The sequence below is a fragment of the Eufriesea mexicana genome, unplaced genomic scaffold (assembly GCF_001483705.2).
Source record: "Eufriesea mexicana isolate 0111107269 unplaced genomic scaffold, ASM148370v2 scaffold2888, whole genome shotgun sequence".
Lineage (NCBI taxonomy): Eukaryota > Metazoa > Arthropoda > Insecta > Hymenoptera > Apidae > Eufriesea > Eufriesea mexicana.
The window spans coordinates 78875-106791 of record NW_016910972.1 but is presented as its reverse complement, the minus strand read 5'-3'; the positions used below and the strand labels follow the sequence as shown (position 1 = coordinate 106791).

Genomic DNA, 27917 nt, shown 5'->3' with positions numbered 1-27917 from the left:
GACCGACTCCGAGGAAACGATTTCCCGGCAAACCCCGTGGAACTCGTTCACTTCTAGCAGAGATCGATCGAATCGGTCTCGTTAAAATCTGAAAAAATAATCTCGAGGCCGGAGGGTCGAGCAGTGGAGGATGATGCGCGATAAAAATCTACAGCTTTCTCTCTCTGTCGCCTCGCAACGTCTCGTCATCGATTAAGAAACCCTCTGCCGGGGTGTTCGACCCCCGTTCTTCTCGTTCATATCGATCCAGCGTATGAACCCCTCGTATTGACATCGTTTATTGACATTCGTTTCCCGCGGAGTGAATCTAACGTCCAATGGATCGAAAGCGCGCGAGAAGAGAGAATTTGTCCTTAGCCTAACACGATAAGGGATACAATAAATAATGAGTAGCAAAAAAAAAAAAAAGAAAAGGTACGATTACAATAGTACTAACGACGATACATGAAAACGAGTACAAAATCGTGCTACTACGAAAAAGGAGAGATAAAAAAATAAGAAAAATCGGCTCGTCTATTTGCGGAAAATAAAGGAGAAACGAGCATGCTAATTTGGTGATGGAACGCAAACACGTGAATCTGTACGCGCCATTGGATGTTAAGTTCGTCCTCCCTTTGCCGCGTATCATCAATGTAGGAACCTGAAGAACCACGCGGATCGATAGATCCGCGATCAATTTTGTTTCACCTCCTTTTCTCCCAGCCAGAAACGGAAAGTATCGGTGACTGTACAATAGCTAGTAAAAAATGCAATCGTTTCGCCGTCTTGGGATCCGATCGAAAGCCAATCTCCGCTCTTCGCGGAGCCGATGGAGATCTTCGTTCGTCGCGATGATGGACAAACGCGCGCGAAGAGGATCGGACGTTCGCTTCGGACGCGCGACGACGAAACGGAACGACGAGGAAGCGAGTCGCGCGACGTTCTCACGGTAATTGCTCGGCGAGGAAACTCGCGCTGAAAAGACTCGCCCGGAACGAAGCCACAGCCACATCCTCCGGAAGATCTACGGAGAAGTTGGAATCCACTTGGCGAGCACGAAAGCGCGTCGTTTTACTTTACAAACACACGGTGAATGCATTTTAATCCGAATGGCAAGAGATTTCCAGGGATTTCCCGCGTCTCGTCTCTCGAGGGATCTCTGCACGGCGGGAAGATCGCGAAAGGCGCAGGCGATCGGAAAGCGAACGCGGGTTTCGAAGGAACCAGGAGCCATTCGTGGATTCCCGAGAGTGCAATGTCAGAGGTGAACGATTCATCGCCCATTCGGAATCCTCGAAGAGCCGATATTCCCAGCAATTACTCCGTTCGTGAATGGTTGCACGCCTTGCCTGAAAACTACGAGGACGTCGCAAAGAGTGGCCCAAGACTTCCTCGAGACCTCTCGGTTCGCGACACTCGTACCACCGCTTCGAGATTCGCTCGTGAACCCCTGAGAGCGAACAGGAAACACCCTCTCGTTCCCATCCGATTGCTCTCGCTCGCGAGAAGCATCGCTATCGGTGAAAGCCAACCAGGCTTCCGTTGGGGAAAAAAAAGTAGCTGGTCCGATAAAATCGGAGCGACTCGTTTACGTGGTGTACCGAGCGAAGGTCCGTTCCCTCTGCAGCTCCAGATGGTCCTTCATGGCCAGGACCGTGGGATGATGAGGCGGCAGTCCTTCGTCCTCCACGAGATATCTCAGGGCTTCCGTGGCGCAGGCGTCCCAGCCGGCGTTCCAGGACGCTGGAACCTGTTCGACGCTGCTGCCGCCATCCTCTGGCTCCTGGTCCATCCTCAGACGACCGTCCAGACACTGATACGACTCGGAAATCGTGCGTTGCTTGCCGAACGAACGGGACGCCTCCTGTCTCTGGCACTTATCGGACCCGCTGTCGCGATAACAGCTCGTCCCTTTCGGATTTTGCTGCTGAAGGCAACTGTGTTCCAGGTAACTCGTCCCTATCAGCTCCATCCGATCCATGTCGAACGGATCTCTCGTCATCGTTCTACTCGAGCTCTGCCTCTGCTGCGACTGCTTCAGCTCCTTGGCCAGAGAGGCGGCCAGCTGATGCAGCAGCCTGGTGTTCTCCTGTTCCTCCTCCTCGTCCTCCAGCTCGTCCACGTCCAGCTCCACGCCCTCGTCCTCGGAGGAGGACACCAGGTCCTCGTTCTCCTCGTCCACGCCCAACAACGTCAGTAACCTCTCCGCGGCATCTGCGCAGATGGAGCAATGGATTTGTGTGTATGCGTGTACGTACCTCGAATTTCCGCCAAGCACCGGAATTTCTAAAGTCGCTAATCGAGTTAGCCCTCCCTATACGCGTCACGACCACGATCCACGGTGCCGCGAGTTACGCCAGCGAAATTTTCCCCCGTTAACGAACCTCGAATTTACGAAAGCGAGGGAACAAAAGAGCGAGTAAGAGGCAGAGTCTAGGGAGATCTGTGCGAAACTCGTGCACAGACTTTCCCCCGTCGAAGTCGCGGCGAATTTTCGCGAGGAAAGCCGGAGAACTCGATCGGACGGTCGACCGATAATAGCGAGAGAATGAAAGAGGACCGCCGACCGGAATTCGCCTCGAATCCGTGGCCCGGTTTCGCGCTCGCTCCTGTGGGAATCCTGCACCATGAGCCTCCCATGGGAACTACCTGTCGCTACCCACCCCGTCATCCGCTCCTGCGAATCATCGAATTTCGCACGAGCCTTCTCTCTCCTTTCCCGTCTGCTCGCGTTCCTCGCGCTGTGGAACCACCGTGTCCACGCACACGCACACCCTTCTCACCCTTCTGAGAACCCTCGTGCAAGAGACGTCAGGTAAGGGCCAGTTCGCTGCTCGCCTGTTCCTGGGAACCACGCAGCTCCCGTCCACCAGGGGGTGTTTCCTTCAACCATGCCTCACCGTGTTTCACGATATTTCGGCATATTTTGAAATAGGACTAGAGAACAGAGAATACGCTTTGCGTGTATTTCAATCTCGTGTACTTAACCGTACCCCTTTCCGAGTCTGTATTACCGCATTACACCGGTTCTTCGAACAGAATGAGGAATAGAAGATAATAAAGAGAAATTAAAAATTTACCGTCGCGATAAGAAATGAAAAATCGCCTGATTCTTGTATTCAGTCGTTGTTAGGGTAGTACGCGCGTATATTAATTATAATGATTATTTATCCGTAACAAAATACCCGTATACCGAACTACCACGTTGACGATAATAACGAACAGTTCTCTGTTGATAAGTTGCAGGCAAGAATTAGCAAAGCGAAGTTTAGCGCTGGGATCCCTGATATTTAGATAACTGGCGGATGATGGGAGAATGGAGGAAGAGGTTTAGCCGTTGCTATAGATAGTATAAGCATAGGAAGCGTTTGAATTAAGAAGATCGGTAGGAAGTGTAATATAGTTGGGTGAGGGAGATTAAATAACTTCGGAACTGTTACTTTCCGGGGAGAGGAGGCGCGGGGCGAGGAAAGTCTGTTCTTGTTATGAATTATGTAACAACGTGTCGGGACTGGGAGTACAGTTGCGAGGCAGAATTCCCGTCCGTTTAGGGAAATGGTGTTTGCGCGGATGTATCGTGTTTTCCTCAGCACAGGAGGATGTTGCTTTTGATAAATGCGACAGCGGGTTCGTCAGAATGCGGAGCAAAACTCGAAGAGGATCGGCGTCGTATCTGATCCGATCTCGATCATCCGTTTCCCGCGACGTTTCGTGGACAGAAGCAGAACGGGTTCCGATTAAAATCTGCACTCGCGAGGATTGAAAAGAAAATCGGCGAGGAACCGGACCGCGTCCATCTCTCCGCCAGACGATTTTTTCTCCCTGGACCCCTCTTTTTTCCCCGAGAAAAAAGAGCCTCATAGAGTCGCTCGCTTTTTTCCCTTTCATCGACACCAGAACGGAGTCTGGACCAGTGAGAAACGAGTTCATTGTTTTTTCCCTCCGGAGGACAACCCCCTAGGATGTGGACGCCGGACGTTCCCACAGGGATAGCCAGATTTAAATGTCTCCTTTCTATGGCCTCTCCGAGCAGAGGCTGCGTGGATTGAGTTAGGTTAGTCAGCGATTTAAAGGGCTCGAAGGGTGAACGTGTCCATGTCCCACGGATACGATCTATAATGGAAACAAACGCTCCTCGAAAGCGGGAACCCGCGATTTATGCGTGGCGTGCAGGACTCGTGGCCTAATGGCTTTCCTAATACGATCATGCGAATCTTCCGAATTGGATAGAGCGATGGTACGAATAAAAGATCGATGTCGATCGATCAATTTATCCTACCACCGAGACAGAAGAATAGATCACAAGGGAAACTATGGTCCTGCGTAGATGAAATTAGATACAAATTTTAGAAATTCTTCGAATCTTCTGCTCGTCGTACTCGCGTGGCTCGGCACGAAGTACTTGCGAGTAATTTAACTCGTTATCGCAGCCCGGAGGGTGAAAACTCTGAGTACATAGGGTAATTTATTTCACCTCGAAAGGAGTCATAATTCGGTACAAATTTGTGGTACAAATAGAGATATCGAGATAAAGTTATCTTTTCCCCAAAGCAATGCTGTGTTTCTATTCTACGAGTAGACTGGAACGAGTCTGTTATACCTGCAATAAATAAATAACGAAAGAAAAATTTGTTCCCGTCTCTCACATACGAATTCTCTTTCGCAGATGGTGTCGACGAAAAGGAAAAAATTGAAGAAGCTGTAGAAGATGCCTCCATCGCGTCGTTATGGAGTGGAAAAGACGGATGACAGGAAGAAGAAGCAACCCCCGCGCCTTCTGTCAACTTACGGCACCCCGTTCAGCGTCCATCGAGGATCAGGGTTGTCGAGAGAAAGCCTGGATGGGGTTGGAAAAAGCGTTTGCGACGGAAGATCAGCTAGTCGACGAAGACTCGGTTGGCCGCCAGGCAAGAGGGGGTGGCGTTTGGGCGAAATAAAATTTATAGATCGTAAATCGCGCGGAATTCGATCGGTACGCTCTTTCTATTATTCAGCCGGGCCTCGGTGGCGCAGAAATTGCTCGGCTGCTGGAATTTTCGTCGGAAGATTGAAATGCCTACGGTCGTAAGCGGCCCGGGCAACGCTATAAGCGGCCGCTATTAGCATATAAAATTCATATTTCAAAAAGGGGTCAGTGGATCCGCAGAGCCGTAAGCGGAAAGTTATTTTCCCGGTGTGTAGCGGCCTACTCTACCAGGCGTCCCGCCGCTTCGTGATTAATGGTAACGACCGACAAAACTTTAATGAATCTTATAAATGGACTTTGAAACAGTCCCGCGAGCGGAGGAGAAGGAGAGAAAGAGAGGGTGTCGTTATCTGGTGTCCCGATGTTGTCCCGGGAACGGGAGCCGCTTTAATCCTCGCCACCGAGCTTTTAACGAGCCGGGGAAGCGCGATCGAGCCTGCTCGAGATTTATTTCGCTGGTTAGCCGAGCAGGATTAATGGGAAAAAGCTGGGGAACCTGTTAGAACGAGGTGCTCGATCCCCTTTAGGATCTGTATCGGAATTTTGACAAATTAAAATCGCCGACCTCGGTGCGCAGAGATCGATCACCGGGTCCCGATAATCAACCCCTTGACACTGAACTTGACATCACGGTCAAGTGACTGGTAAGCGAAGAAGAAGCAGAACCTTTACAAAAATAGAATAACGGGGGACATGGAGAAAATGACTATACCTAAAATCACAGAGAGGATTGAATATAGACGGTAAAGTTGAATGCGGAATTTTAAATGAAAATTTTAAAAACGGTGACTTAGGCTATGATAGGATTAGCGTCAAGGACTGAATTATTCTGGAAATTCGCGAATTTCTTTCATCGTCTAACTAGTGAAATATTCGATAACGTATCGTGACAGTAACGTAACTAGAGCTTCTACATTGATCGTATTACCCCCTTGTGCTAGGACATAATCGCGAAAAATCGTGGATTACAGAAATATTTCATTGCTGATAAAATCATACGAAAACTTCGGGATTCGTACAAATTTCTTGCACGTTAAAATGCAATGGGTATAATATTAGCACACGCTGCATAATTCGGCACGTGAGGTGGTAGACTCGCCGTTTTAACACAAGGGGTTGAGAAGTAAATTCGCGACCCTTGACTGACTATCGAGTGACAAAAATTTCTAAAATAAAGAAATAGATTTAAAAAACAATACTACCGTAAATACACGATAACCGTGTCATCGTGGACACAGTAATCGATGAGTTAAGGTAAAGGACACAAATTCCCATAAATTTTTATTATCGTCGAAAACTTGCTGGGAAGTGTACGAGGAAATTAGGTCGCCCATGGAGCGGCGAGGATGATCGAGATTCCCAGGCACGTGAAAAGGAAAGAAAAGGTTGGCAGAGAAGGTAGAACCCCTCTCCGCGGGCAGGCAAATAAAAATTTGGGATTTCTGCAGGTATACCTCGAGGAGGGATGGACGAGGCACGGAAAGCAACGGATTCCCGAGGAAACTCGATCGGTCCTGCGGCGAAGGGCCGATCTTCGAGCGCAAGCTCGCGACCTGCAAGCTCGACGTGGTTATTTACGCGACACGGTGGGAACGAAATCGCGTGGACGCTTATAACTTGGCAGAGGATCGAGGATCGTATAAATAAATTCGATTACGAACGAGGAGGAGCTTACTAATAATCGTCCAATGTCGATGGAGAGGCGCAGAAATAGCAGCAAGTGGCCTCATCCACCTGGTAAATCTCTCTGTTAGAAATGCAATTTAACGAGCATACCAGGGAAAATCGCATTCAAATACGCGCTTCGATTTTTCGTTTCAGGCTAAACAGGAAAATTCGCCGGATTTTTCAACGAATACGAATCTCGAGGAACCATGAGTCACGAAATCCGAGGCTGCTGGGAAAAATGCATATCTTTCAGCTCGTTTATTTTTATTTCTTTATTCGATTAAGGTGCAGAATAATTCTCGAAATTTGACCGATGCACAACCAACGGTACATAGGTATAGGTTGTTAAATAATAACTGAGCTGTTGCTTCCTGAGAAGAGGAATTCCGAATATGAAGGATTTTTTGTGGCAAATACGCGAGTCATGTAAGGATGAATCGCATAATCTGACAGAAGGAACAATTGCCGAAGTATTACATATGTGTTGCACAAAAACTTTTCTAACAGAAGCTCTGTTGTGTGACCAATTATAGGTTTACGTTGTTAAATAATGCAGGAGCTGTTACTTTCCGAGAAGAGGAATTCTGAACATCGAGCATCCGAGTTGCATAATTTCTTCGAAGATGCGAGACTTACTAATCACGTACAGGATGAATCACCTAACTGGTCTCGAACTTGGTCTCGAAAACCGGATTATACCGAAGACAATTCGATGAATTTATTTACGAGACGTCGAAATATTATTTATTTAATTTAATTATCCACTATCTATTTCACTCGCATCGATAAAATTCTGCAAATTTTTACAATCTCCACAAATTATGCACGAGTTGAGATACGTTGACCATAATCTCAGTCCTGATGGGACAGCACGAGGATGACATAAGAGGTGAAAAATATATTTGCGATCGAGTTACGCGATTAGGCGTGTATTTCGTCGATTATGGGGCAAATTAGGATGATTTAAATCGTGACACGAATTTTCTCGAGAACCGGGGAAACAACCGGGCGAATTAAAACTGGCGGGAAAAAATGGCGGCAAGGAAGAAAGCTGGCGACCCTGGCGGACCCGGGGAATTATCGATGGAAGAGGATCGGCAAGCGGAACGGTGGAAGCAATTAAAAGCAGCTCGTAAGAATGTAAAAGAAGCAGAGAGACCGCGGTCTCGTGGAGAAATCGAAGTGGAAGAGATCGATACATCGTTCGGGGAGGATCGCGTGACCGAAAGTTGCAGGTCGCCCCGAGGAAGCTACCATTGGAAAGCGAAAGACAGGCCGAGCAGGAGGACCGGGTAATTAGGAGCGATTACCGGACGCGTTCGAGAGGACAGCTCCGAGGGGAAGGCGAGTGCGTTGATTATAAAGTGGTAAACCGAGGGTATACTTTGTCGCGAAGACATCGCGCGATCCCGCAATTACGCGAATCCCGACGATTTCGTCCAGGCCGAAATAATCGCGCGAGAAAATCTGTTCTCTGCCAGAAGAAATTGCCTCGTCCCTTTTCCTCACCCCTTTCAGCCCAGCCGAGAACACGGAAGCTTGCTCGTCTCCTCGCAACCTCGTTGTTATTGCTCCGCACCCCTTTTGTTCCCACTGGATCGCGGAAACCGATCGCTCTTCGATTTTTTCCTCCTTTTTCAATCCCAGAGATACGTACCTAGTACACGCTCGTTTAATCTCGGTTATTCCCCGGCTCGGCGAAATCGGTAATTGTCCAAATTAGGGGATGCTTCGCCGATTTTCACGGTATCCAGATACGTATCGAAGACAGAAACCGAGAAACCAGTTGCGAATTTTTGTATACTTTTTGTCCACCGAGATAAGATAGCAGGGTGTGCGTAATTTATTATCGTTTATATTGATGTATAGGATGTCCATACTTGGTCCAGGTTTTTATTTTGGTACGAGTATCTCGGGAGATAAAGAATACACGAAAGTTCCGCGATTTTTATCGTCGAGCGTGCGACCAAAAAATTGTGAATTTCGCTACACTGATTTCTCTCTACGTCTATGTATTTGCGGTAGTCTATGAACCATTGAGTGATGGAAAATACCTGCTGTATTCGTAAATAAATGATCGTGAATTGCAATGGAACGTCGATTGCGCGAATTTTGATTGTACAGAGGAATCATCCGAATTATCCGCGTGTATTAACTAGGATAGGTAGAATATCGAACTTGTGCATTTAATACGAAAATATATAGATCTAATTTTTGACAGATTTGTCTCTCAAGTAATTCGGATAATCGACGACTCGCTGTAATTTCAATGATTCTGAATTTCGGGTACCTAGGCAGACCTACCCTTATTTAATACACTCGCATAAATGCTCGACACTCTAAAATCTGACAGGACTTTCGGAAGCTTCGAATCACAATCGAGACGATTCGAATCTTCGTAATTCTAAAAGCTTCTAATACAGTAAAAAATTATGCGAATCAGAGTCTCCGGGGACGTATAGCGCCGGGATGAAGATCGACGAGGTGTCCCTAATTCGGACAATTACTGCGAATCTTCGCGATTCTGCCAATTGCGTGTTTGTCCCAAGATCAACGCGACGAGACGTAATTTCATAACCGTTTCCCTGGAACGTGGCTAGGAAAGAGACTTTTCCTCTTTCCCGGCCATCCTCTATTCGAGGGGCCGACGGGAAAGCTTTGAACGATACGTTTATAACGCGCTACCTGCGAGCGGTCTGAGAAAGCGTGACAAAGAGTCTTCTCGCAGCAGTAAATAATTATTCCGTCTCGGGGACATTAGGGAAGACAGTAATCGCATTTCTGCCAATTTTCCCCGCAGCTGAACGTTTATTTAGCTGAACAATTTTCCAGCGCCACCCCGCGCCCGCCGGCTCCGTTATTCCGCTTCGTTACGCGCAAACCTACTCTCTTAATGCCGTTTCCCACCCCTCCCGACGATCTAATTAACGAGCAAATAAAGTCCGCGAATGCACTGGTTGCACGGGGGTGTAAAACAAGAGGGTGGTTCGGAATAGGAACGGAAACGGGGATATTCCAAGGAGGCGTTTGAATTGCGAGCAACTTGTTCGCGCGCTTTATGAATGCCCCGAGGAATAACGGCGTGACTCGCGAGGAAAAAAGCTCCGTTTTCCTCGGTGATCGTTGCTTCCAGCCCTCGTTAATTAACCCGATTGTCGATATTCCGATTGTTGGAGGAACGGCGCATCTCGCACGATCGCACCCCTAATCGCGACCCCTTGGGAAGCTTGCCCGTTGCAAAGAAAACATCCCGCGACCGGTCGCAGGCTGACGAAGAGGGATGAACGAAAGTTTAATTACCTCGAATCGTAGGGGATGAATCTGCGACGTCGCTGGAGAGATCCACGAGGTCTTCCAGGCCTGCGCAGTCCATCATCGTGTCCTGAAATCAGACGATTCTTCGTACAGCTCCTTGGTGCCAGCGAGGCGAGTAAATACCGGTTGCACCCTCCGTGTAAATAGGGAGATTGCAAGCGGAAAAGGGAAAATTCAGCGCAGGTATCCTCGTCGAACTAGCTCGCAGAGGCGCATCGGTGCATCGAACCGACTCAGGAATGCAAGAAAACCGGCAAGAAGACGAAAATTGGCTACGCGTGGACAAAAAATGCAGTTTGGTTGGGAGTAGGAGGAGAAGAAGGGGGGCGAAGAGTGCATCAAAAAGGGTTAACGAGGTTCCACGAGCTCGTCGGTGATGCCTACCTGCCGGTTCCGATAATTTCCAAAAATTGAAACGTAGAAAAACTCGCGAACCGGTCCGCCAGCGCGGCGGTCTCGTTAACGTGCCACTTTGTAATCGTTGGACGTTCATTACGACTTTCTCCGCGGGAATAACGCTTATTTGCAACAAAATTGCATGACACGCTCCCGCGGCAAACGTTTAATTACCCCCGATTTCCCATAAAATCCTCACTCGCTGTTCGTTAACGCTCGTGGAATCTCTTAAGCTCATCGACGATGATGAAAAGGGCACGAGGGGAGAGGAGGAAATGGCGGCGAACGAATATATGCCTGTAAGGACCTCCAACCGGCTGCGGAAACCGTGAGAAATTAAAGGGTTCGCGTTGGAAAGAGTCGGAAAAAAGTAAGGTCTCCCTTTGTCGTGCATCTTGCACACTTTTTACAATTTTTTCGTATCATACACGCGTTGTTCTCTCGTGAAACGTTCCATTTTTAATAATCCTAAACTGTCAGCTGTCACCCTGTTGTTTCTTTTCCTTGGCAACCGTGTAAATGACGCAGAATTCAAATATTGCCTAAATTTCGGGACACCTTATATAATAGTCGCTACGAGGATGATTCGACATGCGAAGGAAATTAAAATGAAAACAAAAAAAATGGAGATGATGCATAAATCGGGACCATACTCGTAGATTTTGACGAAATTTGAAATTTTTAAGCGTCAGCAAAATTGTTTGTCTCGTGGATAAACTATATTTCCACCGGTGAATTAAACACTCTAGATTCGAACAAAGTTCTAGCAAAATCGAACACCTCGAGTTCCGTTTCCTGACTCGAAAGCTCGCAAAGCTCGTGCTTTTCGGCGACCATTTCGCTACCGAGTGGCCGGTTTATGGCCGACCTTGGTCGCCCGTAAATTCGGGAAATTTATTGCGAGCGCCGAGGGTGCGTGCACCCAGTGACCCAGAGACACAGGGCAATAAACGCGAAAAGCACCGGTGGTTGTGGGTTATTGTGCCGTGTCTCGTCGTTCTTTTTTCCGTGCCGATCGCCCTGGCCGATTTTCCCACTTTCTCCGACGGAAAAACTACCGTCACCCAGGGAATTTCGTCAAAATTATTACCGACCACTTTAGCACCCCGGATAATCATCCTGCCTATGAGAAAACCGGTAATTCTGTAACCGAAAGGATGGAGGGATCGTTCTCAGCCGATCCGAAATCGCGAAACTTGGCGAACTTCGCACGGAGCGTTCGCGTGCGTTTTAATCGATCGGCCGACGTGATTTCGGGGGTACGAAGTAGCCCGAGGTATGCAAATCGCGGTATGCAAATGCGCGAATTTTTAATCGGAATGGCGCGCAACCGAATCGAGTGAAAATGAAAAGGATTCTTGGCGCGAGAGAGAGGAAGAGAGGAGATCGGTAAGAGAAGTACGCGTTGCTCATGCAGGAAACGCGATTTCGGTCGCTGCGAAGTGGCCTGGAATATGTAAATCCATGGCGACGGGGGAACAACTTGCACGGGCCGTTCGGGCTGCAATTAAAGAGGATTGCTGAATTTATGCGCGATTAAACGCGGACGGGAATCGGATCGATCCGCAACACGTAGACGAGCACACCGACACGCACAGGTAGCCGGGACTGCTCGGTTGTATTATAATTCGAAAAAAGAACAGGCTCTTTGAGAATGTCCGGGCCTGGCGAGGGAAGTAAGGCGAAAAAGGGAGAAAAAGGGCGGGAAAGGACGGGGAAAATAGGGAAAAAAGAAAAGGCTGCACGGCGGAGGAATATTTCCACGAGCCTCGAACGAGGGGAGATTATTCGCGGAACGAGGGTAATAAACGCCGATAAAGCAGGCCGAGGATGAAATACAAAATGGTGGGGTGCTGTTTAAGGGGGGCGTTTAAAAAGCGAAAAACTTTCGTTGGTGGCGGAAATTCGCCTCTTCCGGGACGACGAGACGGTTCCCATCGTCGTGGAAACTCATCGCGAGGGTCGTCTTCGCGGAGAACGCGATTCGTTCGATTTCAACCCAGTTTAAGAACAGCTTTGCGGCGAGAGCGTGTTAGGAGATTAATAGCACATCCGCAATATCGATTCGGCGAGTAAATAAAGCTCCTCCGCAAACTGACCCGGTTTTCACTTCGGAGTTAATCGAGGCCTTGACACGAGGGATGCGACTATCAGAAATGCAGTTTCGCGGAAACAAAGCGACGGTGTTTATGGAACAGAGGGTTGTATATACAGCACGCGACGGAATAATAGCACACCCTGTAGTCTTCGCTGTTTCTGGAAACAAATGCCACGTGTGCGTATGTTACACGCGTACTGGTGTAACGCGTCCGGTACTTGATGACACACAGGGATATTAACGCGTTCACTGCCGCGCTATATTTGCATATTGCACAGCAGACCGCAAGAGGGTATTTACGTTATTCTAAAATTGAAATGGAGTTGTCGAATTAGCTGTGACATTCGAAGTTATTTAGTGCAGGATTTTACATAAATCGTGGTATGCACTATGTACATTTACGTAATATACAAAAGAGGGAAAAACAAATGTGCCTGTGATTATGAAAGTGGTCTATGTCACTTATATTTGCTTCTGAAATATTAAAAGCTTCGGCCTTTAAATACGTCATAAATTATAAAATTAATTGCGATAAAGCTACAAACTCAATCTAACGATTCAATTCTTCACTGTTTTGTAGAAAATAAATATATTTCATCGTAATATAAATTAATGCAACACGAAATAAATAATAAAATCGTTCCTCTTAAGTAGATGACTTAAACCACTTTCATATTTATTGGCACAAATGTGAGAGTATATAGTTGTATAGGTCAGTTACAATTCAGACTTCATGGAGAGTCAACGTGTGAACGAGTATCTCGAGAAAGAGTGAACGTAATTAGATATTTTTCATCGACAATTTTCACTCTAATAATAATATTGCTAAATAAATATTTAATCTTTGTCACAATCTTGAGAATGTTCAATACACGTTTCTTCGGTTAGCCGCTCGCAAACTTGGCTCTCCCATATCTCGATTTTATCATGACTACGCTTTAGTTTCAACAAGGTCTTTTGTCTCTTGAGGATCGCCGACTTATGTACGATCTTATGTTTACACATAAGGTACTTAATGGCATCATTAACTGGATTAGAGTTTTATTATTGCCTTAATTACAGATTTATTTCGAATATTTATCATGTATATCAATATTTATGATTACCAAGTGCCATGAATATTTATCAATTCCCACGCTGGAGGCAATTTTCGGATGTTGCCATTAGGCCACAATGCTATCGATAACTATTCGGAAGAAATCTCTAGTTAAGAATAATAAAACTTTAATCACAGAGTAGTTATCCTTGTAATGATATATTTTCTTCAACCGGATAACTAAATCTACAAACCTGCAAAGTTTCAGCTAAATCTATGACTCGAAAGACTTGCACTCTCCTTGTCATACCCTCGTTAGGTGTTTTTACGATGGGAAAGAAAGTAATTTTCCCTCGGACGTTCCGCCGCGGGAGGAAATTCGAAGGGACGTCTCGCTCGAAGAAACACGGAAATATACGCCGGTGTGTAGGTATTTACACGGTGGAGACGCGTGTTGCTGGATGGAAAGGCGAATCACGCGAAAGTCGGGTTAGATTTAAATAGCAAGTTGGAGTTAAGTAATTGGCGGTGTCGCGATCGCGCGGAAAACTTTCATCGATTAACGGGACGATCGCGCGGAAGATAAATGGAAATCGTGGCTGGAGCAAAGTGGAAGATCGGCGATAAGAGGCGCACGCGAGGGAAGACGCGATTCTTTCCAGCACGCGTTGAAAATCGCGGCACATCTCGCGGTAAAGCGGCGCGTTTTCGCGATGAAAATGCGAGACAACGGGGCGGAAGCGTAACAAACGGTGGCTCGTTAAATAAAAGTCGGTAACGAGGTGGAAAACGAACGAGGGGGCAGATGGATCAGCCTGGTAGAAAAGCTAATGCGCTAACTAGCTATGACAGTTTCTCCTTTTTACGATGCACGATTAATTATCAGCATCGATTAATCTCCCCTGCGAGGGAAGCTCTTTTTTAATCGTAATCGGAATTTCACCGAGCTTGCAAAGCAAATTGCGAAATGGCGGGCGGGAAAAATCAATCTTGATTTTACCGAGGAAGATTAGTACAGAGAGTTCCAGAATTAAAATACAATTAACACGTTCACTGCCAACTACGAGCTATCTCGCAGGTTGTTTACTTGCCCAGGATGCCTGCTACGAGTTATCTCGTCCCTTAGTTAATTGCCATATTTGTACAGCTACGAGAAAACCCTTAATATAACTGTAGTATAATTCAAAAGGAAAAAGTTTATACAAGTTTATTCATTCAGAATAACACTTTTATGGTTTGTGATTATTTTTAAAACAATCTTGCACTCCAACTACGAGATAATTCGTAACATGTTTTTTTAAAAAAGAAAAACATTTTTTAAGCTTTTTGATTATTACTATGTACTATAAATAATGTTTTTAATAATATAGCATTATAGCATGATTAAATCAAATTGGCTTTAGACCGGAATCGTTAAAAGTTGCGTGGCAGTCAACGTGTTAGAAAAATATCGAAAAATTAAACTTGGAATTTCGCTCATTTTTTTACTTTAATTATAACTCATTTCGTGTCAACACTCTATTACCTGTTTGTTTCTCTTTTAATTTCTGCGTGCTTATTATTACGTGAGCGTTTCTCGTTTTACGTATCTTTTACCATCGTTCAAGAACTCGACTACTGTAAAATGGAATTTTGGTTAATTTAAGAGCGTACTAGGTAGACCCCATTCTATCGTCCGTCATCCAATTATAACAAACGTAGCATTTATCAAAGAGGAAGATAATTTCGCGTAATTTTAAACTCGGCTCGTTTAAAGCCGTGTAATACAGTTCAAACCGGACAAACGTGAAAAGAAGAAGATACTAAATCATGCTCCATAGTCTTAATTAACTACTGGCGATGAAACCTGTTATTAAAAGCACAATCATTTTCCAAAATGACCGTTCGAAGCGTTAAAATCGCTGGATGACCGGCGAAATGCAGACACGGCCGAGCTGTCATTTTGTCACTCGCTGTGCTCTCGTCGAAGACGCCTAATGCGTTCGATTTCCGCTTTCATTCGACGCTGTCCCCGCGCAGCTCAGGGCTAATTTGGCCGTAAAACGTTAATCAGAAATTAGCCTCGTTATGGCTGGCAACCCCTCAACGGGCTTATCAATTTTAAACGCGCATAAATGCCCGATAAACGCGGCTAATTTGTTCGTAAAATGCTCGCGCAAATTACTTCCGGCATTCTCTCCGACAGCCATCGATCTAAATTGCAGATACAAAGGAATTTTAATAACGGCAGGGTCGTTCACTCGGCTCGGAATTAATACAAATCAGGCGAATTAGCCCTACGACGCGCAATTTGTCCCGAAATCCGGTGACCCTGCTCAGCCTGGGAGCAGAAAATCCTGGATAAATAATTCCTCGCGAAATTCCCGCTCGACCTGATCGGTTAATGAGCCCTCCCCGTTTCCACTTTTATCCCCGATGCATCGTTTAATTCTTCTAACTACAATGCCGCCAGGTCCACTGTCTGCTATCGAAAACCGATATTTTTGCCGCGAAGGTGGCGGCACGACAAGCCGGAAAAGGGGTGGTAAAATATCGACACGATACAATAAACGGATCCCGTTCACCACCCTTGTGTTTCCTCCCCTCGAATTATCCGATTTCGCTCCGAATATCAATCCCATTCGCGAATTCCGTTCATTTCGCGTGCACGCACACGCGCGCGGCCCGGTAATTAAATTCAAAGGAAGCCGAAGGAGGAAGAAACGCGTTCCACGAGGATGAGAAAAAGAGGGGAAAAAATAGAAATTCGCGCGGATCACGGAGTTTGCCAAGCTAATTAAAGAAGACCAGGAAGATACTCGCGAGCGATAGACGCCGCTGCTGAATTAATCGTCGGATGACCGGTGAAAATATAAATTCACGCGGTACTCACGGGGAACGGGGGGAGGAAGGGGCGAGAAACAGAAATTACAGCGATATTGCGGAGGATTTCCTGTAGAAATAACGTTCGAGGGCAACGAAGACCAGATGAGAAGCAGACTCGTCCATGGTTCCTGCGATGCACAGTGGGAAATTTCACCGAAATTTTCAATTTTTCCAGCGTACAACTCCGTTTTGCTAGTATCGTACATTCGTTATATATATTTCTATGCATCAAACGCTGCATTATTTTCATTGTCGAGCAATATTTTAAAGCTAATCAAGATTTGTTTGCCTTCTATCAAAATTACCTCTTACGAGAATTTTAAGACACTCTTTAGATCACCGAAACTAACGAAATTTAATGCCTCTACGTGTTCCAAGATTTATAACATATACCCAGGCTTTTCTCTCCACATTTTCCTAGCCCTTACATTTACCCAAACAAAAACCTCTCTTCTTAGTTGTTTTATATCGTTACTTCACCGTATGCGCGAGTACCCCCTGTGTTAATCCTATTATTAACGCTAAACCTACCACGACCGGTCAAATCACCGGTATCTAAAAAAATAAAAAGTCCCTAAAAAAAGAAACGCGAAGAGGAAAACGTTGACAAATTAATTACACGTGATATAAAAATATCAAAAAGATAACGTCGAATACGTAATTTCCTGTAATAATTTCGAAAATGCTCGCTCGAATGGCAGATTTATTATTGATAAATACATTCTTATTGTAAAAGAATTTTAATAAATTTCCTTACAGGGAGAGGAAAGCATCCCTCCCTCTCCGCGTCTCGTTAACCGAACGGTACCTGTAAAATCGAGCAGAAGGTGTACACGCGACGGAGGGAGAGGGTGAGACTGATAATCGACTAATCGATGGAAATAAAGGCACGGAACGAGCTTCCATATAGTCGTATAATTCGCTTGCAGGATTTTTATGCGCCGCTCGTTTCATCGAAACGCAGTTATCGGCAGGTAGCGATATCGAATATCGATACTCTTGCGGGCCGCGGATGTGCAAGGTGGCCGTAAAAAGGTGAACAAAACGCGCAGGTTCGCCTCGTAAACGATATATCGGTGGATCGTAAATACGATACCGGTACGGGCCGTCCACGTTTTGCATGTTATAAATCGATTTTACACCGAGCACCGATAAAACCGCACGCTTAACAGAATCGTCCTTGTATTCCGAATAATGTACCCTCCGTGCTCCAGACAGGACACCATTTTTTTTTTTATTCAGATTTTCTGGAAGAGTGGAAGATTGAATGTACACGCATAAAAATTCCGACATGTTGCGAATTTTTGCGAAACGTGGAAAAGCATCTCGGATATTCATTTATTATTATTATTATTTTATTTATAAACGGACCGTAATTCATCAACATAACATTTAACATATAAAAGGAAAGCAAACAGATTATACATAATGTAACACGTGCTTATAAACGCATTGTTCAAGAGGAATAGCTTCGATCAATAATCATCCGTAATTGTCTTTTGAAAATTTGTAAGGACCCATGAAAAAAATCAGTGCGATTATATAGAGTGTATTTATATTTGTTGGAAATCGAAATAAGACGACAGGTTTCAATTTCGAATGGAAATTTGCAAGGATATTATAGTTGCTCGTGCTTTTGGAATATTTATTAACGATTCGTGACGATGGTTGGCGGAAATGAAGATATTATAGGGTGAATGGTTAGGCTCGTTGCAATTGGTAAGAGTTGGAAGAATTCCGGCGAAATTGCGGGATCGTTAACGATTTGCACGATTCGTCGGCGCGGAATCTAAATTTTAAATGAAATCTTAGGTCCCCAGAGAAAACTTTTCGTCTTTTTATACGGAGACCTTTGAACTTTGCTCCTCTCTGTCACGAATTGTTCTGTGAATTCAATCCGGCTTTCGCTACTTTTAATTCCATTTGCCGTTCTTTAAATACGAGCACTGTTTCGAGCCGGGTCACCTGCAATCTACCAACTTCCTTGCGTAATTTAATAACAGTGCCGGATGTTTTACGAATTTTTCACGCGTTATAGCACAGGATGTTCACGCGTCTGTCGAACGACAGATATTTAAGGAAAAATCGGACCTGGTCGACGTTTGTCTCGAGCCCTAGTGCTTAATTACCAAAAATTACGCATGGACGTGTATCCATCCGTGATAAAATTGGGTAAAATTTTGTGAAAGTCCCCGAATTTCGTGCATGTCGAGACGCATGATCAGTGAGCTCGTAACCATAAGATTTGTCTGGAAAAGCATCATCGTAGTGGGAAGGATTGAACTTTTCAGGAACCAATAAAATTGTCTACGAATTTATCTACGTTCCGACATTACGTATAGGTAAAAGTGTACCTTAATAAATCTTTAAGCCACGCCACGAGTACCGATTTCTCCTTCGAATACTGAAGAATAGGAAAAGAAGAATTGAAATGCGAAAAAGGTAAGGAACGCACCCAATAAACATTCATTGGGTCCAAAGGAAAATTCTTGGCCCGAGACTGGTGCTATTTAGCCAATTTCGAGCGTCGATATCGGCAGAGGGTGGTTCCTAATCTGCAAAGGAAACGGCAAGAAGCCCGGGAAAATTCGAATACGATGACAATCGCACGAAGAGTTCTGAGAGAAGACGAATTCGTAAAAAGATCGGTCTAATCGTGCCATTGAGAGAATTTTCAGCGTCGATATCGACAGAGGCTGACTTCTGACTGGCAGAAGAATCGGCGGGAAAATTCGAATCGATCCGAAAGCAAAGGCGTATCGACTACGGTTAAATTTCCAGCAACGTTGAAAATTCGTAGAAGGATTGCGTTCGCAGTGGGATTAAACGAAAATTCGCGCAAAGAAAGACGATTGGTCCGAGTCTGGTGCCATTTAGACAATCTCGAGCTTCGATATCGGTAGGGGGTGGCTGGTGACTGACAAAGGAACCGGCGGGAAGGGCGGGAAAATTCGAATCGATCGGAGGGCAGAGGCATTGTGACTACGGTTAAACTTTCAACTACGTGGAAAACCGCAATCTAACCGGAGATCGACGTCGCGTATATACGTATATCTGGCCGGAAGGGGGAAGTTCAAAGCGGAGAATACGCTGGTGGAAAGTAATATCTGCCAGGAGGAACTTATGCGGCAGCCGGCGTGTAATCGCGCTTTATATCTTATCAAGATCCCGATGCGACGGTGAATTATGTAATTGCAACGCGCTTTTCCCCTTCCGGCGCCAGCCCCGGAAGCAGCCCTTTGGAACGCTGCAAACGGCCGGGAGAAGAAAATGTTTTTCCCTCTTTGACGCTCCGCTCGCGGCTTCGTATAGAAAAATTGCGGATGAAAAGTTCCCGCTGGAAATTGCAGAATGGAGAAGCGACGACTACGACGTCGAGGACGTTGGATCGAGAAGGAAATACGCGTCGTCTGTGCTCTTTTCTCTTTATTTTTCTCGTCCCCCCTCCCCCCGTGCTCGCTCCTTTTTTCACCCTTCGACGGAGGGGTGGTTTCGAGGAGATTGGAAGCGCTGAATGTTTCCAGGCGAAATGAGGTTTTAATTAGCGCGACCCGGTATCGCGATGTTGCTCGAGGTAATCCAAAGATCGTGAGCCAGAGGCAGGCAGAAAAGAATATCATCGCTCGCTCTGGGATTTAAATTTCCTCCCGCCATTTTGTCCCGTGTAATTTAACCGAGCGCAATTGTTTCGTGCAAAACGAGCATTAAGCGAGATAGGATAATCCCGCCGTTAATTCCGCGGAGACGTCTTCTCTTGCACGAACAAGGGCTGGCAAGTTGCCGGGTGTGTATAAGCCACGTATTTTCCCGGGAATGAGGGAAAATCGAAAGGTCAGTTCTGCGGAATCTTCGAAATTTTCACGCGGCTGATCACGGGATCGGGATTTTCTTCTGCGAGATCGAGGAATTCGATGATCGAAGGCAAAGTGGAACGAGGTAGACTCGAGAATAGGATTCTTCTTGCTTCTGCTAGCGACGTATTTAATTGCTCGCGAAATCGATTAACTACGGATAATTAAAAGGAAATTTCTTTTACGAATATAGAGAATTAAATAACGATTGAATTTCTCGATGTTGAAATTTGGAAAAATTCAAAAGCGGAGTTAATCTCTCGTCGAGTGATATACTATACAAGCAAAAAGAACTGAAATCTCTTGAAGCTCGTAGGACGATTTTCGATCTACTATTCTTATTGAAATTAATTAATAGCTTCAGTAACTGTTTCGCATTACTTTCATCTATCAACTTTTATTTGCCTGCTAGATCACCGACGTTATTGCGATCATTCTTGCCTTGCAAATATATTTCCAGATACGCCAATACCGACCCTGCAAACCGAATTCGTCAATTCTTTCCATAAACTATTATCTAAATATGTCTAATTTATACTGTTACTTCTTCATTCGTATTTGATATGTAACGTTTGTGAATTTGCTGTTTCATAATTATATATTTATTACAAATTATAATATACACACGTCACAAAAAGATTACGATTAGGTATGTGTGGTGAAATTTCTCTTAATACTATTATTATCTCGTCATTGTTCACTCTCACGCTTTTCATAACAAACTAACTCTCCTCGCAACACTCGTGCCATCATTCGACTTCACCCACTCGCATTCGCACTAATAAAATCAAATTCACAACGTTCTTTGTATGTAATGTCCTCCGAGTAGAACTTGTTAAATCTACAAATGTACGATAATGGGGCTACCCGTTAATTATATATATAACTAAATAAAAAAAGCGTTTAGTCGAACTCACACGTGCCAGTTATAAGGGTTTGCCCGATTATCAAACAGGTAAATAGATAAATAAAATATTTCCCACGGATATCTGGCGTAAGGGTGGATATTTCTAAGAGAAACACGGTAACAACAAGATCATCCGAATAGCTGACAGGGAATTATTCGGCAACTGCAAGTACTCTAACAGCTCCGCGTGATTGCCATCGGTTTTAATTAAAATTTCGTGCCAGGGTAACGAGCTCCGACTCGCACCGGGGCGAGTTTCGGCCGGAAGTTGAACGTTTTGCCAGAGGACCGAACGCGGACTCGAGGGAAACTGCGAGTTCTCCGCGGAGAGAGTGCGCGGTTGCGATTATTAAACGCACGAAATTACCGTTAATACAGTCGACGCGAATGCATCGACTTTAATTGGTATGCGCCGAGTACCATTAACGTTTTAATTAGCGGCAAGCAAGCCCGATCCACGTCGACCGACATTTCCTTTCGATGCCTTCGCCATTACCTGCTCAAACGTCAACATTCTGTTCGCCGAACAGACGCATTTTGCTCCCCTAACGCGAGTTCTGTGGCAAATATGCCTCTCCAAATTCGATTAACCTCTTCAGGGGGACACTACCCCGATGAGATTTGAAATTTTTTTTCTAGCTATTTATTGTAAATGAAAAATGTAATTGTCATCGACGAATATAAATGTAAGTTTCAGCTCTCTTTCGCAGTTTTTCCTGAGTAAGAATCGTACAAAATGGCGAAGTTATTCGCTGCTCCCCGAAACCCCTATTGACAGGACATTGGATATTGGTCGTCGCAATTGTCGGGAATCGAGACGTCCAAAATGAAAAAATTTTATTGATTCATGAACTAGGAACTATTATCTAAAACGTAACCCACGGGTTTTTGAAAATTTTAATAATCCTAGAAATGGTCGCAGCTTTAATAGAAAATAATCATTTTTGCCCCCCAAGAAACTACTGCCACTTTGAACGTCAGTAAAAAATTAAATAATCCATATATCAGAAAAATTTTTAGCTGTATTGTAGAATATTCTATGCACAATATCTGTGTAAAATTTGAAGTAAATTGGACGTACAATTGCGAAGATTTTGACTTTAAATGTTCGCTTTGACGTAAGTTTAAAACGTAAACGTAACGTAGTTTCAAACTTAAAAAAAAAAGAAACAAATTTTTTCAAAATTCCAAAAAATCCACCAGGGTGGTGTCCCTCCTTTTACGACTGTTATTATTTTCGAAAAATTGAGAAAATTTGGAATACTCTGGAAATATGTGTCAATAGCAAGACAAGAAAACTGCATTGATAACTTATGGTTTCTCCACGCGTGTTCAATGTCACGCGTATAGCTTGCGAAAGAAATATATGGGGAAAGGGTAATTGTAAATTATACAGATCGATGATGATAGGTAGCAGATCGGTATGGCAGGGTATAATTATCCGAGGTATAATACTTAGGCGTATTTGCCGTATCAGCTTCTTGGTCGTTCGATCCTACGTGCGATTATGGTAATAAGTTGGCGATAAACTGTTTACAGTAGAAGCTAAGAATCACTGTCTACGGATTCGAGATTGTCAAACCAGAGCCGAATTTCGTATCTCGATGATACGATACATCAACACCGGTATGACGAGTTGACGAATAAGAGCGTACAAAATTGTTATACCTTGCTGCTATAGTAATTAAATTGTCACGGATATTTGCAAGCCAATTTTTGTCCAATTTAAATTCGCCGAATCACTTTTCTTTCGAACCTTCCTCCGCTTATTTAGCTTTATTTGCGTGCGTCGAATGAGAGTGCGTTTCCAATTAATGGATTAACATAGTGAACACGTGTCACATAATTCGAGAGCATATTGCTCGTTCATTGTTCCCCGATTTTACGAGCCGTGACACGATTGCGTTTGTACACCCCTGTGCGTTGGAAATTGCTTTCGAAATAAGTAGGTACACGATTTCGTGCTGTCACGGGTATCTCCGATCTGTCAAGAGTAATAAAATCGTGATCCAGAATCTCCTCGCGTGTTCGTCGTTCAGGAGGGACCAATATATTTTCCGCCATTTTTAGTCCGGGTATATAGCGACGAAACTTGAGTTAGCAATTACGGTATGACTTTATTTTAACATTTTTCAATAAAATTAACATAGATGTTGCGTGATAAATTTACGTGTCGACAGAGGATCGATATACAGGGTGCATATCTTATCAGAGTAAACATCTCGTACAATTGTAAGGACACATAAGATGTTCCATATGCAATTTTAATGGTGCGAAGAGACCAATACTTTTTAAAGTCATGAATATTTATTTTTGGCTTAGCGTTGCTGATGTTAAAATATATTCGGAGATTACCATCGAATTGACTTGATTAGGGACTCCAATTACACGAAAAATACAGGCTCTCCTTGTGTAATTGAGGGACGTGGGCCAATTTTGGGATTCATTCGCGATTTTTTCGAACAGTTCTGTCCTGGATTGCGATTTCTTCGACCACCTCGGTTCTGGTTCGCGATTCTTTTGACCAACGCGGTCCTCGATCGCGATTTCTTCGACCACCTCCGTCCTGGATCGAGATTTCTTCGACCAATTCTGTCCTGAATCGCGATTTCTTCGACCACCTCGGTCCTCGATCGCGATTCTTTCGACCACGTGGGTCCCGGATCGCGATTTCTTTGACCACTTTGGTCCTGGATCGCGATTTCTTTGACCGCTTTAGTCTTGAACCGTGATTCTTTACACCACTTCGGTCCTAGATCGCGATTTTTTCGACCACCTTTTTACTAGATCGGAATTCTTTTGACCACCGCTCGATTTCCTCCACTTCGCGAAATGCTGCGAATTACACGAAGTACTACAAAGTGGACGATTCCTCGATCTGCAGCTTATTCACCGGAATACTTGCCGTCTAGGCCAAAGCGACTCGCACTTTTTCTGCTCTCATGGCGCTGCATTACTCGCGGGGAATGGAGTGCTGGTGAATAATGACACGCGCGAAACGGTGGAGGGAAGGAATTATTCCTCGTGTCGTCGAGAAGCAAGCAACTCGAGCATTGACAAATCACTTTCGGCCATACGAGATACGAGAGCGAAACAACGTTTCACTTTGCAGCCGGCTAGACAGACACGTCGCAGCTTTTTAACCAGCCTCTAGTGATTTCCTGTGATTTCGTCCGGGATCCAGAAGCGGACAATTCGATTTGGACGCTTTTCACGAACCGTTTGAAAAAAATTGTGGTTCCTCGCGAAGAGAGGGAAGTGAAGAAAGTTATCGTGTCGTAATTTTCTTCCCACGTTTTCTTCTTTTTTCCAGCGATGCGGATCTTTCTCGGAAAGGAAAGCTGTTTACCTCGACGTAAGAAGTTTTTTAATTGATCCAGCGCTTTCAGTGCGACGCTGCTTCGTCGGAGAGAAGTGAGTTGAACTTTTTAATTAGTCGAACTCTCCTCGAACTTTTTTCTGTACGACGTGAGAACTTGAAGCGAATTAACGACACCCGATTTTCCTTTCTAGTCCGTATGTAAAGGATGGTACAATTGGCCAGAGTGCGAATCTACGTTAAAATATAAGTCAAATATATAGAACGAGACCGCGTTTTCGAGGAAATCTTTAAATATTCCCCAAGTACTCTACTTGTAATTAACTATAAATCAGTGAACGTCACATCTCGCGAGGTCTGTATACGTTCACAATTTTTATTCCCACGCCCCTGGAACCTCTGCAACCCCTCGCGCTATGATTCAATGATCCCGAGGATCGATCTATTGGGAAAGCATGTAATTTCGCAAAATTACGCAAACGTTCAGAATTTCTGCGAATTTCATTCGTGTCAAGGATTGTTAAGAATAATTTTACTCGCTCGACGAAAGTAACTCATCTTCATGTTCTATATATCGGTATGAAAACCGACGATGAGCTAGACTCGTTAATGAAAGTTCGCGTGTACGCAAAGCATAACGAGTTACGCGCAGAAAATCACTCGGAGTGGATATCGAGTGAAAATGAAGGATTAAAGTTTCGACGACTTTTTCTTCGCTTAAATGGGATCTCACGGGGAGAAATTTTAATTACAGCGCGTATACATTTTCTTCTTTCCTTTCTCGCGAAAGGAGCACCTTTGATCCGGCATTCCCGACGAGATCGCGGGTATCACGGGAATCTGGGCAAGGGAAAATTTGTTCCATCGTCGATAAAGCGGAGTGGAGAAAATTGAGAGCAAATTCTATTCCCCTGAGCGAAAGGACGGGGACGAGAGGGAGCGCAATAAAATGCACGTATAAGGGAAGCTATAGAAAACCGGGACAAGTGTGTCTGGACGTAAAACGAATGCAAATTTACATACGCGCGGTGAGGAAGACACGGGAGAACATATCCGATAATGGCACGGGATTCATGATCCCGGGCGCGTGCTACGCGCGGAATTTAATACCTATAGCACGCGAGAGTGCATCGAATTCGAAAATAACGCGATCTGGCTGAGCGAGATCGCGTAGAAACGCGGTAACTCGTCAAGACCGACAGGTGTACCTGTTCCCGAGAAGAAAGCCTTTCTCTGTATATATATATTACGAATTCGTCGTGAAACGAAAACGAACGAGGAAACGTGCTGGAAGCGCGAAATATCGGGGCTATCGAGGAAACTTCGCGCGAAGGATCGAGAACGGGGCAGGAGGAGGGCGTTGAAAAGGGCCCCGAATTTTCGTGTAAAATGCAAATTAGCCTTCTGAACGTTTCCGACGACGCGGCATTAAACCCCGGATAAAGTACAAGCACCGGTGCAAACGAAATTCCGAGGCTGGAGCGCGTTTCCTTTCCGGGACCCCATAAACGGGCCGCTGCACGCAGCGCTACAAGGTGTTTCTAAATCGCGGCGTCCGCGATCTTGCATCATTTTGTCCCCTGTTTTATTCCCTGGGTCGGTCCCGACGCTTTCGACCGGAGTATAGGTCGAAAAATCCGAGAAAAATGAGGGAAAATCGAGAAAATATGGAGTGCGGATAGACCGGCAGCCTGGTCGAGGGACACGAGACGAGGCGGATTTATCAGCTATTACGTACCTCGGACAAGGAGTCCTCCATCATATCCGTGGTATCTCTCATGACTCCCAATGGAAACTAGCACCGACAACAATCACTCAACGCCCACGTTTTATCCGTTTCCTCCTCGGTCTCTCGCTAGTCCGGTCTACGTTTCACTGTCTCTCGCCTTCCTCTTCCTCTTCCTCTTCTTCTTCTTCTTCTTCTTCTTCTTCTTCTTCTTCTTGGTCGTGTTCTTCTTCTTCTTCGGGTTTCCTTGGCCGATCAACGGATGAATGTTCGGCTGAAGGCTGGCGTATCGGTGAGCAACGAGCGATTCGAGGAACAGGCTACTCTTGTCACGAGCACATTGCGCGGACCGTGTTTTCGGAGCGTGTTCGTTTAAAACGCACGTACAACTTGGTCGTTGGATCGATCGTATCGCAACGTGTCACTTTCCTCCCTCTCTCTCCGCTCGGTACCTCTCTCTGTACCCTCTCCCGTCTCTCTCTATTGCCCTCTATATCCTCCGCCGTTCACCCGTCTCCCTTCGCGAGCGTGTACTCGCGACACACGCAGCTTCCGTTTCCGACCTGCCGACGATGTCGAGGAGGACGACGAAGAGGACGACGAAGAGGACGACGAAGAGGACGACGAAGAGGACAACGAAGAGGAGGATGGTCCGACGTACAGACGGTCCCGTAGAGCAGGTATCGAGAGGGGTCGGCGACGACGACGACGGCGACTACGCGATGGCATTCGAGCGTGGCGAGCTTGACGAGCTCAGGAGCGAATCGCGAGCCGACCCATCGGTGGACGCGGCTTTGGAAACACTGGCGAGCGCTGTCAGGTAACGCGAGGGAGCAGGTCGACGGACAGCCAGCAAGCAGACCTGCCTCCATGACACTGGGTCCGTCTCCCTCCACCCAAGCGCGCTCTCTCCCTCGCACCTACTACCGCTTGCAGCTGCCGAGCCTCCCCTACCGCGCCGCGTCGATCCCCACTCCGCTGGAACCGCGGAGAGCCGAGGCCTCCCCACTCCTGCCGCGGCCTGCATTTTCCTACCGCTTCCCCTCTTCTGCCTTTGCTATCCCTCTTTCTCCGTCTTAGCTTCCTTTCTCTCTCTTCCATCCGCGCGTGTCTCTGTCTCTCTCTGGGCCCTCTGCCAGTATATATCTCGCTCTCTTTCACCGTCTTGTCTTTCTCTGTAAATCTCTCTCTCACTGTATCTCCTTCTTTTCCTGTCTTCGCTCTCTGTGAATCTCTCTCTGTATATTTCTCCCTCCTTTTTCGTCTTCGCTCTCTGTGAATCTCTCTCTTATTCTCTGTCTTCGCTCTCTATGAATCTCCCTCTGTATATCTCTCTGTGAATATCTATCTATGTATCTCTCTCTCCTTGTAAATCTCCTGTCTCCTTTTGTCTTTTCCCTTACTGTACTTCTCTCCCTTTCCCTAGCTTTTCTCTCTATATCACACTCTCTCTCTCTCTCTTTCTCCATCTTTTCTCTCACTACTTACATGCAGTTCTGTCTCTCCCTTCGTCTCTCCTCCTATTCATATATCTATCCGATTCCTGTTCTTCTTCCTCCGCGAACAACCCCTCTCTCACTCTCTCTCTCTCTCATCCCGGCGAAGCTCTCCAGAATCTAGGAGTTTCCCGTAGACCTCGAACCTCGCGGATCCGAGCGCGGATTTCGAAGCATCGCATGAGAGAGAGAGAGAGATTCCTCAAGACTCCCAAGGCGGTTTCGAGTTCTCGGTGTTCCAGGCCGATTTATAGGTCGCGGGGTCAGTGCGAGGCCCAGCCAGGATCAGGATCGG

General features: G+C 45.6%; 1 protein-coding gene across 1 annotated transcript; it reads right to left on the bottom strand.

Annotated features, from left to right (window-relative positions):
* Positions 1-386: 386 nt before the first annotated feature.
* On the bottom strand, positions 387-27026 carry LOC108550614 (uncharacterized). Its single transcript, XM_017904379.1, has 3 exons — positions 26139-27026; positions 9914-9995; positions 387-2193 (listed from the first exon to the last, which is right to left on the bottom strand). Exons 1-3 carry the CDS (start codon positions 26178-26180, stop codon positions 1568-1570), a joined length of 750 nt encoding a protein of 249 aa, XP_017759868.1. The 5' UTR covers positions 26181-27026; the 3' UTR covers positions 387-1567.
* Positions 27027-27917: the final 891 nt, after the last annotated feature.

Coding starts and splice junctions, on each gene's coding strand:
- LOC108550614 (XM_017904379.1), bottom strand. CDS start 26,180: ATGAGAGATACCACGGATATGATGGAGGACTCCTTGTCCGAG. Junction 9,996..26,138: donor TGGAGGACTCCTTGTCCGAG/GTACGTAATAGC, acceptor GTCTGATTTCAG/GACACGATGATGGACTGCGC. Junction 2,194..9,913: donor TTCATCCCCTACGATTCGAG/GTAATTAAACTT, acceptor CCATCTGCGCAG/ATGCCGCGGAGAGGTTACTG.